This window comes from Lampris incognitus, chromosome 9 (genome assembly GCF_029633865.1).
Source record: "Lampris incognitus isolate fLamInc1 chromosome 9, fLamInc1.hap2, whole genome shotgun sequence".
Classification (NCBI taxonomy): domain Eukaryota; kingdom Metazoa; phylum Chordata; class Actinopteri; order Lampriformes; family Lampridae; genus Lampris; species Lampris incognitus.
In genome coordinates this window covers 1,305,803-1,319,404 of record NC_079219.1, presented here as the reverse complement: position 1 = coordinate 1,319,404, position 13,602 = coordinate 1,305,803, and the positions used below count along the sequence as shown (strand labels likewise).

Genomic DNA, 13,602 nt, shown 5'->3' with positions numbered 1-13,602 from the left:
AGAGCAATCGACTTTCGTGCACTCAGAAGTGTGTAATACTGAATCAAGCACACATCAGCATGTAAACTGAACAGATCTGAGGCATTTCACTTGGTACAGAAAGCAGGAATCACATCGATCTGTAAGTGATATAAGAACAGCTTTGTTTCGTAATGCAATACACGTAATATTACAACTACAAGTAATGTAATACAAGTAACGTTATTACAACTACAAGTAATGCAATACAAGTAACGTTACTATAACTACAAGTAATGCAATACAAGTAACAATATTACAACTACAAGTAATACAATACAAGTAACAATATTACAACTACAAGTAATGGCACATGGAGATATCAGTCACACCAAGGGCTAAGCCATGATGCGCTACAGATAACATTAATGATACAGCAGAACTGTATCACGTCACTTTTGAAGATGTAAATGTAATCTGAATAAGTTACTCTTTCTGAGTGTTGTAACTAAATACATTACTGATTATTTTTAGGACAGTTTATTCAGTCATCAGGCACTAAATACTTGTCACTAAATACTTGTCAAAGTACTCTTTCCAGCCCTGTACAAGAGTAGAGTTTCTCCACATAATGGGAGAGTCATGATTAGTTTTCCAGCTTTCAGCTTTAATTCAAAACCATAGTACGGTTTATACACACCAGGTGAGTGAATTGTAAGTTAAGTCATACCAATAGAAATTAAACTCTCTTATCATTTGTTGCAGGACTCACTGTTCTGACAAAGTGCTCCCCAGAAGCCTGGCCGGCACACACAGGCGCCAGTCTCCCGTAAACAGGTGTCGCTGTTGGGACAACGCTTGAAGCAGGTGTGGTTACAGTAGCGCCCCCACAGGCCATCAGGACACGGCTCACTACAACGGGGACCTTTTTACAGACAACATCATAGATATGGATAATTTGCTTTGAGAATGTTGATGGAGAAGTATAGGGAAGGCCAGAAAGAGTTGCACTGTCTTTGTAGATTTAGAGAAAGCATATGACAGGGTGCCGAGAGAGGAGATGCGGTATTGTATGAGGAAGTCGGGAGTTGCAGAGAAGTATGTAGGGGTGGTGCAGGATATGTATGAGGGCAGTGTGACAGTGATGAGGTGTGCGGTTAGAGTGACAGATGGGGTCAAGGTGGAGGTGGGACTGCATCAAGCATCGGCTCTGAGCCCTTTCTTGTTTGCAATGGTGATGGACAGGTTGACAGACAAGATCAGGCAGGAGTCTCCATGGACGATGATGTTTGCAGATGACATTGTGATCTGTAGTGAGAGTAGGGTGCAGGTTGAGGAAAGTCTGGAGAGGTGGAGGTATGCACTGGAGAGAAGAGGAATGAAAATAAGGAGGAGCAAGACAGAATACATATGCGTGAATGAGAGGGAGGACAGCGGAATGGTGAGGATGCAAGGAGTGGAGGTGACGAAAGTGTATGAGTTTAAATACTTGGGGTCAACTGTCCAAAGTAACTGGGAGTGCAGAAGAGAGGTGAAGAAGAGAGAGCAGGCAGGGTGGAGTGGGTGGAAAAAAGTGTCAGGAGTGATGTGTGACAGAAGGGTACCAGTAAGAGTTAAAGGGAAGGTTTACAAAATGGTAGTGAGGCCAGCTATATTATATGGTTTGGAGACAGTGGCACTGATGAAAAGACAGGAGGTGGAGCTGGAGGTGGCAGAGATGAAGATGATAAGATTTTCATTAGGAGTGATGAAGAAGGACAGGATTAGGAACGAGTATATTAGAGGGACAGCTCAGGTTGGACAGTTTGGAGACAAAGCAAGAGAGACAAGATTGAGATGGTTTGGACATGTGTGGAGGAGAGATGCTGGGTATATTGGGAGAAGGATGCTGAATATGGAGCTGCCAGGAAAGAGGAGAAGAGGAAGGCCAAAGAGGAGGTTTATGGATGTGGTGAGGGAGGACATGCAAGTGGCTGGTGTGACAGAGGAAGATGCAGAGGACAGGAAGAGATGGAAATGGATGATCTGCTGTGGCGCCCCCTAACGGGGACAACTGAGTAGTAGTAGTAGTAGTAGTAGTAGTAGTAGCAGTAGTAGTATCACAGATATGGGTGAATCAGACAATAAGTACAGAAAATAAAAATATAAACAACAATATTTTTTTCTTTTACTTTTTTCTGAATTGTTCTTTTCATTGTCTCAAGCAAGTTAACACTTTCTTCTTGCTATCCATTCTAATCACGCAGAAGTGCTCTGAAATTGTTTTAATAAGTACTCGATAATAATTTCATGTTATTACAATCTATATAGTATTCTATATAATTATGATACAATTATAATTTGTGCTAACATATAACAACGTGATTATTTTTACAGTGTAGTATAAGTGAAGTCCAGGTGGGCTAATATCTTACTTGGGATCACAGGTCGGAGCATTCACTACATCAGTTAAAACGAGAGCGAGTAGCTACAAACCTGTGACTCATTCATTTCCGATAGACCAGACTAATCTCTAGGTCCAAAGCCAAGCTGGCACTGACACCAGGAAGACGTCAGTAGCACTTACCCCACCAGCCTGGCAGACAACGGCACTCCCCGCTGCTGGCTTGGCAGCCATCACTGTGGACACAATCACACCTCTTCAGGCAGTCCGGCCCAAACGTGCCCATCTGCACACGGGGAAACATGCCAACAGGCAAAGCGATGTCAGGGGAATCTCTCAACCATTTGGCAAACACAGTCAGAATCAAACAAAATACTACACTGGCAATGTGTCACTGTGTGTATGCATCGATGGCGTGGCAGCTTGGCTTGGCAAAGGAAAGCTTACACAGGACACCAAGTTGGACAGCATTACTGAGCCACACGGGAATGCTGCCAGGTATCACTGCATGGAGGCCGTAGTCTGTTTTACCTGCACCCTGATCCAATGGCTTTATTCTTTACTCAGCACAACTCCAGAAGTAACATATGTATATCACTTATTTCAATTGAATACAGATCTATAGTGTCTCTAAGAGTTGTGCTGTGTTTTTATGTTATGTACAGACCTGTGAGTAGAAGGCAGATTTTAGGTACATAAAGTAGGTATATATTACATTCACCTTTTGGCCTACGTGTTCTTAATCACACTGACTTATAAGTGCACAGCTTCAGTGTCTCAAATATACGCTTTCCCTTTTGATATGATGGCGTTTACTGTTGCTACATTATCAGTGGCTCATTAGTGTGAATGCTGGGCATTCACACTAATGCTTTGCAGTTCTTTATTCATTTATTTTGCTTCCGCCCATTTTTTGACACTTTGTAGCTCCTTCATACTTTTAGCTATTGAAACCATTCAACTATCAAAATGTTCAACTCATTAAGGACATTAGTGCTCCCCTTTCAGATTTTTCATTGCTTTCGAACTTTTTGAAATATTCAACTTTTTTCAGCCATTTTTTGAATGGGAGTCAATGGGGGACTTTTGCAACCTTTCCACCTCGTTTACTCCTTTCCACTTTTAGCCACGGAAACCATTCAGGTATCAAAATGTTCATCTCTTTAAGCCCATTAAGGCTCACATTTCTGTTTTTTGAAATCTTTTATACTTTTAGTCATATTAAGCTTTTTCTGCTTTTTCAAAACAATGGAAGTCTATGGGGAAAGGTTGAAACCCTCATCGCCTTTGAACTGTATCTCCTCCTTCATTTTTTGAGCTAGAAACCCCACTGAAAGCTTAAACAGTTCAGGACATTCAGCTCTTTCAGAATCCTATTCAGATTTTAAAAATATTTTATAGTTTTTGAACAATTCGGCTCTAAACTTTAGCAATTCTGCCATACACTTTGCCTGTTAGAATGTTCAGTCCTATTGTGACATCACATATCAATTTGAAACTCAACTGCCAGCCTAATTAGTGTGAATGCTGGGCATTCACATGCTTTTTCTGTGGAAAAGCATTTCTCTAGTTTGGTTTTGCCAGACAGGTACTCACTGGACATGGTTGGTCACACAGCGCCCCCTGCCAGCCTGCTGTGCAGGTGCAGGATCCATCTGCAGGGTTACATTTTGCCCCATTGGCGCACTGGCAGGTGGCATTGCAGCCTGGACCCCAGGTGCCCTCGGAGCAGGGGATCGAGCAGTCCCGCCCTCTCCAGCCTAGTGACATACAGGGATATCTCAGATCAGCAGACAGACAGATGGAAAGGTAGGCAGACAGACAGATGGAAAGGTAGGCAGACAGACAGAGGGTGTCAGCAGCTTCAGAGCATCAAAAATGATTGTGAAAAATACGGATAGATAAAAGAGTCATTCATGAGGAGTTATGTAACACTTTAACACATTATATTAAAATGCTACACACAAGCAGAGCTCCATTTCTCACACTTCAGTGTACTTTAGATATCTATTAGACACAAAAAGACTATTTCTGTTTCTTTTCGGTGTATTTTAGATATCTATTAGACACAAAAAGACTTTCTATGTTTCTTCTTGCTCACAGACGTGGTCAGTAAATGGCCGAGTCACACATTAAATCCATCATTGTCAGGTCTTACCCTCTTTTTTTTCCCTTTTTTTTTTAATTGTTTATTTTTCACAGCAGTATATATTACAAAATGTATATCAAAACAATAACGGTTTCATTTTCTTCTGCCATTCAGGTTTTTTTTTAAACTTACAAGAGAAAGTAAAAAAAACAAAACAAACAAACAAAAAACTATGCATACATACATACATACATACATACATACATACATACATACATACATACATACACTACCGTTCAAAAGTTTGGGATCACATTGAAATGTCCATATTTTTGAAGGAAAAGCACTGTACTTTTCAATGAAGATAACTTTAAACTAGTCTTAACTTTAAAGAAATACACTCTATACATTGCTAATGTGGTAAATGACTATTCTAGCTGCAAATGTCTGGTTTTTGGTGCAACATCTACATAGGTGTATAGAGGCCCATTTCAAGCACTATCACTCCAGTGTTCTAATGGTACAATGTGTTTGCTCATTGGCTCAGAAGGCTAATTGATGATTAGAAAACCCTTGTGCAATCATGTTCACACATCTGAAAACAGTTTAGCCCGTTACAGAAGCTACAAAACTGACCTTCCTTTGAGCAGATTGAGTTTCTGGAGCATCACATTTGTGGGGTCAATTAAACGCTCAAAATGGCCAGAAAAAGAGAACTTTCATCTGAAACTCGACAGTCTATTCTTGTTCTTAGAAATGAAGGCTATTCCATGCGAGAAATTGCTAAGAAATTGAAGATTTCCTACACCGGTGTGTACTACTCCCTTCAGAGGACAGCACAAACAGGCTCTAACCAGAGTAGAAAAAGAAGTGGGAGGCTGCGTTGCACAACTGAGCAAGAAGATAAGTACATTAGAGTCTCTAGTTTGAGAAACAGACGCCTCACAGGTCCCCAACTGGCATCTTCATTAAATAGTACCCGCAAAACACCAGTGTCAACATCTACAGTGAAGAGGCGGCTGCGGGATTCTGGGCTTCAGGGCAGAGTGGCAAAGAAAAAGCCATATCTGAGACTGACCAATAAAAGAAAAAGATTAAGATGGGCAAAAGAACACAGACATTGGACAGAGGAAGACTGGAAAAAAGTGTTGTGGACGGATGAATCCAAGTTTGAGGTGTTTGGATCACAAAGAAGAACGTTTGTGAGACGCAGAACAAATGAAAAGATGCTGGAAGAATGCCTGACGCCATCTGTTAAGCATGGTGGAGGTAATGTGATGGTCTGGGGTTGCTTTGGTGCTGGTAAGGTGGGAGATTTGTACAGGGTAAAAGGGATTCTGAATAAGGAAGGCTATCACTCCATTTTGCAACGCCATGCCATACCCAGTGGACAGCGCTTGATTGGAGCCAATTTCATCCTACAACAGGACAATGACCCTAAACACACCTCCAAATTGTGCAAGAACTATTTAGAGCAGAAGCAGGCAGCTGGTATTCTATCGGTAATGGAGTGGCCAGCGCAGTCACCAGATCTGAACCCCATTGAGCTGTTGTGGGAGCAGCTTGACCGTATGGTACGCAAGAAGTGCCCATCCAACCAACCCAACTTGTGGGAGCTGCTTCTGGAAGCGTGGGGTGCAATTTCTCCAGATTACCTCAACAAATTAACAGCTAGAATGCCAAAGGTCTGCAATGCTGTAATTGCTGCAAATGGAGGATTCTTTGATGAAAGCAAAGTTTGATGTAAAAAAAATCTTATTTCAAATACAAATCATTATTTCTAACCTTGTCAATGTCTTGACTCTATTTTCTATTCATTTCACAACATATGGTGGTGAATAAGTGTGACTTTTCATGGAAAACACAAAATTGTTTGGGTGATCCCAAACTTTTGAACGGTAGTGTATACACACACACACACACATACACACACATACATACACATAAAAAAAAGGCAAACTTTAAGAACTTTATACAATTTGGGAGAGGTAACGTGTGTACATAAGACTATACAGGGGAGAGGTGATATGAGGATTCCCAGTTTGTGGTAGGGAGAGTGTGAAGGTTCCCAATGCATGGTAGGGAAAAGGAGTGTGAGGGTAGAGAGAGAGGGTGTATTAAAATCTAATTAATTCAATATCGCCACAAAATCTGGCCTTAAGGGCCTCACATATTTGACCAACTTAGTCCAGAATTTAACAAACTTCTTTTTCTGAAGACAGAGGGAAAAAGTAATCTTTTCCATAACATAAATGTCATTTACTATATCTATCCACTCCTGTATTGTGGGGGGTTCAGGAAGTAACCAATGTCTTGTGAGTGCTTTTTTACCAGCACATGTCAAAATACCAAATAAATATTGATCTGGCCGTCCTGCCCGGAAATCAGCATTTCCTAAGAATATTGTGGAAAATTACAAGGGTAGATCAATATCAAGTATGCTTTTCAATGCTTTGTGAAGCTCTGCCCAGAAAGGTCTTATCATTGGGCACTCCCAGAATATGTGCCAGTGGTTGGCTTCCTGAAGTCCACACTGTCTCCAACATTTGGTGTCCCCCCCATCAATATGTGCTTTCTGTTTTGGTGTAATAAAAAATCGACTAAAACACTTCCACCCAAAGGTCTTACCCTCTTTACAGAAGCAGGTCCCATCGGCCGGCGAGCAGTCGACAGAGTTGACACAGGAACACTCCAAAGAGCAGTTCTTACCATACGTACCAGTCTTACAAGGACTTTCACAGTGAACTCCCTGCCAAGTACACATAGGTGGTATTTAAAAGTCCATTTCCAAACTGATTAACGTTATAGTACATTAGAGTGACACTCTTCACTGGTCAGTGGGTCGCATGTGTCAATGATGGTACTGCAATCTGCACTGGATAAAAAAAAACTTCATCCATAGCAGTTTAACAATTTATCTAATTTCCTAGATTACCCACACCATAAGGTACTTTTACTACAGGAAGGTGTGCAAGGGTAAAAGCCTGAGTGCCCCGAAAACATTTCTAACAAAATATTCCTGTCAGAATGATTAAGATGAAATAGCCACCATCTGAACCACTTATCCTACTATGGGTTGTCGGACGCTGGAGACTATCCCAGCAGTCACTGGGCAGCAGGCGGGGAGACACCCTGGACAGGCTGCCAGACCGTCACAGGGACGACACACACGCACACGCACGCACGCACGCACACACACACACGCGCACACACACACACACACACACACACACACACACACACACACACACACACACACACACATACACCTAGGGACAATTTAGTACGGCCGATTCACCTGCCCTACATATCTTTGGACTGTGGGAGGAAACCCACGCAGACCCGGGGAGAACATGCAAACTTCACACAGAGGACGACCCCCAAGGTTGGACTACCCCGGGGCTCGAACCCAGGACATTCTTGCTGTGAGGTGACCACACTAACCACTGTGCTGCCCATGATAAAATGTAAGTTAAGACAATGCTAGAAGAAATACGAAGAGCGAGAGGTTTGCATTGACATGTGGTGAGGTGCTGACAGTAAAGCTCTCTTAGATAGACAGACTGCAACAAGTCAGGCAGCAGGTAAGCAGGAAAGTTATTTTCATTTACAGTGGCAAACTGCACAATGCACTGGTATAGTGACTGACACTGTACGACTGTGTAGCGTGTATTTACCTGCCAAACAAGAGTAGTGATTATGTAGCTCTGTAAGTTCATGTCTGCACGACTCCTCCATACTACTCACCATATAACCAGGGGCACACTGACACTGCCCAGTGGCACTATCGCACACCCCTCCATTCACACACAGGCAGGGCTCGAGGCAGCCATGGCCATAATAACCGTGAGCACACGTCTCGTTGCAGTAGAGTCCCGCCCACCCTGGCTGACAGGTGCACTCGCCTTTCATTGGATGGCAGCTAGCCAAGGAAAACACAAAGGTAAAGATGACTCTTTCTGTTCGCAAGTATGACAGAGGAAAAGACATGAGGAGACTGGACAGCCAGTTTGGCAAATACAGTCTGCTGAAAAGTCAACGTGGCATTGTGTTGGAGCAGTAAGCCTAGACACAGTTGAGATAAATACACATTTGGTATGTGCAAGTCTGAAGATAAGAAAAGATGAGATAGCGCTTCATTAATCTTCATGGGTAACATCTGGTTGTTGCAGCGGCAAGAGAGAACAGCAACAGCACTTAAAAGTGATGACTTAAAAATAAGAGGGAAACAATCAATAAAACCAAAATTGGTAGCCATATGTACAAATAAGTAGGAACAAGAAATACCATAAGATTACATACATGTACATGCATACATACATACAGTCAGAGTATATAGGTTACCTACAGTGTGTTGTGTGTGTGTGTGTGTAAATGGTTGATTTCCCAAGTGTTGAGTGTGAAATGTGGGTGTTGTACACATGATATACAACAACCCATGTATGTGCACCAGTGTACCTGTATGCATGCGTGTGTGTGTGTGTGTGTGTGTGTGTGTGTGTGTGTGTGTACCACATGTATTCTCTTCCCCCACCCACCTGAGTGTGTGCTTGTCCTGGCAAAGGCATGTGCGTTCACAATGCAGGCCGTAGCTGCCGTGCGGACACATGCGGTCCCTGCACTGAGGCCCCCTGAAACCCGGCTCGCACAGACAACCTCCATCAATGTTGTAGCAGCGAGCACCATTAGCGCAGTCACACACGCCCTTACAGTTCGGACCGTAGGTCCCAACTGTACACTCCTCACTGCACCTGTGAGAGACGCAGAAGGTTAGAGGGGTTCACACACCAGTAGAGCTGGGCAGTATGGACATCATCATCATGACAATCCTGAGGCATTTAACACAGAACCCACACATAATACCATGTACAACTGCTGCGTATCTGAACAGGCGGTGTATACTGTACACAAACCACCTGTCTGTAAAGTAACATCTTTTTACACAGAACCCATACATATCACCATGTACCACTGCTGCGTATCTGAACAGGTGGTGTATACTGTACACAAACCACCTGTCTGTAAAGTAACATCTTTTTACACAGAACCCATACATATCACCATGTACCACTGCTGCGTATCTGAACAGGTGGTGTATACTGTACCCAAACCACCTGTCTGTAAATTAACATCTTTTTACACAGAACCCATACATATCACCATGTACCACTGCTGCGTATCTGAACAGGTGGTGTATACTGTACACAAACCACCTGTCTGTAAAGTAACATCTTTTTACACAGAACCCATACATATCACCATGTACCACTGCTGCGTATCTGAACAGGTGGTGTATACTGTACACAAACCACCTGTCTGTAAAGTAACATCTTTTTACACAGAACCCATACATATCACCATGTACCACTGCTGCGTATCTGAACAGGTGGTGTATACTGTACCCAAACCACCTGTCTGTAAAGTAACATCTTTTTACACAGAACCCATACATATCACCATGTACCACTGCTGCGTATCTGAACAGGTGGTGTATACTGTACCCAAACCACCTGTCTGTAAATTAACATCTTTTTACACAGAACCCATACATATCACCATGTACCACTGCTGCGTATCTGAACAGGTGGTGTATACTGTACCCAAACCACCTGTCTGTAAATTAACATCTTTTCACACAGAACCCATACATATCAACATGTACCACTGCTGCGTATCTGAACAGGTGGTGTATACTGTACCCAAACCACCTGTCTGCAGTCTTCTCTTCTTTGCACTACTCATATTCTGTTAAGAGCTCAAAGCAACAGTTTCATGTGTGTATTGTCATGGCTTGTTTATGTTCCTGAAGACTATAGTGTTGTTACTGTGTGTAAACACACTGAGCGCCACTACACCCGAGTCATATGTGCAAACATACACAACCAATAACGACGACTCTAATACCTGCTTACATGTTCCAACTGAAGTTCCCCACATGGAGCTGCTGGGGAATGCAAAGTACGAGGTCAAACCAGAGTCTAGTTTTCAAATAACACTCCAATACTTCACACCTCGTTCTGCGTAAAGTAAGGGGTCAAACCAGAGTCTAGTTTTCAAATAACACTCCAATACTTCACACCTCCTTCTGTGTAAAGTGAGAGGTCACACCAGAGTCTAGTTTTCAAATAACACTCCAATACTTCACACCTCCGTCTGTGGTACATGTCAGGTTACAGGTTCCTCTTCCTCATTCATTCAGACTACAACATTGTGCATCAAGACATGACGCTTTCCAATTTGTTTTGTGGATTTTCCCCACCTTTTCTCCCCAATTGTACTTGGCCAATTACCTCACCCTTCTGAGCCATTCCAGTCTCTGCTCCACCCCCTCTGCTGGTCCAGGAGGACTGCAGACTACCACATGCCTCCCCTCCTCCCATACATGTGGAGTCACCAGCTGCTTCTTTTCACCTGACAGTGAAGAGTTTCACCAGGGGGCATAGCACGTGGGAGGATCACGCTATTCCCCCCAGGCGCCCCGACCAAGCAGAGGACGCGCTAGTGCAGCGACCAGGACACATACCCACATCCAGCTTCCCACCCACAGACACAGCTTATTGTGTCTGTAGGCACGCCCAACCAAGCTGGAGGTAACACAGGGATTTGAACCAGCGATCCCCATGTTGGCATGCAACGAAATAGACCGGTACGCTACCTGGACGCCCAGACAGTATCCAGTTTTAATCCTGTTATCATACAATTGAAATATAATAAACAGTGATAATGAATTACAGAGAAGCTGCCAAATGAAATGGAAAGTAAAACACATGCAGGCGAACCATTTTCACAGCCCACATCCACTCTGCCCTGTTGTCAGTCTGTCGTGAGGTCAGGATGTGATGTCACATGTTACATATGTTATGTACCCGACCACTGCTGCAGTCAGTCAGCAGACTGTGAAATAACAAGTGAGATCTTTGCGATGCTAACAGGCATTAAGACAAACTGGTAGTCCTGCAAGGACCCAGACGGCATGTGCAGCTCTGTGGGCGGAAAGAAACATATGCACAAACACATAGCATCACATACGCACTTCCACAGTGACACAGGCATACAACCACACACGCAAACATGCATTCATGAATTCACACACACACACACACACACACACACACACACACACACACACACACACACACACACACACACACACACCTGTCTCCTGTGAAACCCTCCGCACACTGGCACTGTCCAGTCTCGGGATCACAGTGGCCCCTGTTGTGGCAAACACACTCCTTGGAGCAGTTTGGACCAAACTTCCCCTCTGGACACTGTTCTGTACACACCGCCCCCTGTGGGGTCACAGGGAAAGAGGTGTTAGACAGAGACAGAGGGTGTACATGAACATGTGTTCCATGTAGGAGAGCAGCTTAGCACACATGGGTCTCTGCTGTTAAAACTCATTCATTTGCTGTCAGAAGCCAAGAAATCTCCCCTAAGACTGGAGTCTAACATTTCAACTGCTGCACTTGCCCTACCCATCTGTCATCACGCAGGGATCTCCAAAATGTTCCTGTGAAAATGCACATGACATAATGATAATATGGACTTTCCGCTGGGCGTACAGAAGACGATGTAGGCTGAGGAAGATTACTGCACTGCTTACTGGGAGATGGAGGCCAGCTGCAACCTCACACAAGCCAAGACAACGTTGAGAACCTGGCGAACTCTAAATATCATGAAACCCAGAATGAAAACGAGATTTGTGAAACTTACCGTCCATCCTGGAGGGCAGGCACAGACCCCTTTGCCCTGACAAATACCCCCATTCTGGCAGGGGCATCGCAGAGGGCATCTGTTCTTAGGGCACGCCTCCTCACAGCTGGTAAAGACAGAGCCAAGGTTTAGTAACAGCTTAATGACCACTTCTGTCAACAGCACACCACTGCAACAAGCTCGCGTCCTGTGACAGTCCTCAGGGAGTAACACCATGCCGCCTGCTCGGAAACACCAGCTAAATGTTTTATTTTATATCAAACCAGCGTTACAACGTGACACTGATGTCACCGCTCCCACATGATTCAACAAGCACAGCACACGTGTGTGTGTGTGTGGGTGTGCTCTTGTTCAGCTATGTTTGTGAGGACCAACTTGAGTTTTTTAAACACAAGACTGAGGACCACAGAAAGCTGAGTCAGTCCATCTGGACACACGTTTAGAGACAGAAATGTTTCATCGTCACCCGAGTGACTCACTTTTCTTTTACTCTGAATGATGTCTTCTCCTTTCTCCTTTTTTTTGGATTTTCCCCCCCTTTTCTCCCCAATTGTACCTGGCCAATTACCCCACTCTTCCGAGCCGTCCCTGTCTCTGCTCCACCCCCTCTGCTGGCCCAGGAGGTGCTGCAGACTACCACATGCCTCCTCCCATACATGTGGAGTCACCAGCCGCTTCTTTTCTTCTTCTTTTTTTGTAGGGATGCTGACCAAACCGGAGGTAACACAGGGATTTGAACCAGCGATCCCTGTGTTGGTAGACAATGGAATAGACCGCCACGCCACCCGGACACCTCTCCTTTCTCTTTTTTATGTGTGTGAATGGTGTGATGTGAGTCTCCCCTGTGTACAGGTGCAGTCTGTCCTCCTCCCAGGTCTCCATGGTGATGGTGGTCGCCACCTGGACACTGCTTGGTGTCCCCTCCATTACATTTTCTTTTTATATATCTTACAAACCCATGTAATATTGTTATCCTGTTTTAAAGTTATATCCTTCTCTCACTAAGATGTGTGACTAATTTTTTTCTTTTTCAGGGTGATGGTGGTCACGTGGCTCGGGTCCCAGGCTGTTCCGGGGGCGTCTGGACACTGCTTGGCATCCTGCTCATCATAGTCTTCATACACAGTGCACCCGGAAAGTATTCACACCCCTTCACTTTCCCCACATTTTGTTATGTTACAGCCTTATTCCAAAATGGATTAAATTCCTTTTTTTTCTCATCAATTTACACACAATACCCCATAATGACAAAGTGAAAAAGGTTTTGTAGAATTTTTTTGCAAATTTATTGAAAATAAAAAACTGAAATATTGCATGTACATAAGTATTCACACCCTTTGCTATGACACTCAAAATTGAGCTCAGGTTCATCCTGTTTCCACTGATCATCCTTGAGATGTTTCTACATCTTGATTGGAGTCCACCTGTAGTAAATTCAATGGATTGGACATGATTT

The 13,602-nt window shown here is 43.7% G+C and overlaps 1 protein-coding gene across 2 annotated transcripts in view; it reads right to left on the bottom strand.

Annotated features, from left to right (window-relative positions):
* pear1 (platelet endothelial aggregation receptor 1) overlaps window positions 1-13,602 on the bottom strand; it is a 142,028-nt gene that overhangs the window by 22,063 nt on the left and 106,363 nt on the right. For both annotated transcript variants that reach the window (XM_056286382.1, XM_056286383.1), the window contains exons 7-14: window positions 12,147-12,252; window positions 11,586-11,722; window positions 8,969-9,181; window positions 8,178-8,352; window positions 7,059-7,179; window positions 3,938-4,101; window positions 2,525-2,627; window positions 731-883 (exon numbers count right to left, since the gene is read on the bottom strand). In XM_056286382.1, the coding sequence (XP_056142357.1) occupies window positions 731-883; window positions 2,525-2,627; window positions 3,938-4,101; window positions 7,059-7,179; window positions 8,178-8,352; window positions 8,969-9,181; window positions 11,586-11,722; window positions 12,147-12,252 (1,172 nt within the window). The remainder of the gene's footprint in view (window positions 1-730; window positions 884-2,524; window positions 2,628-3,937; window positions 4,102-7,058; window positions 7,180-8,177; window positions 8,353-8,968; window positions 9,182-11,585; window positions 11,723-12,146; window positions 12,253-13,602) is intronic.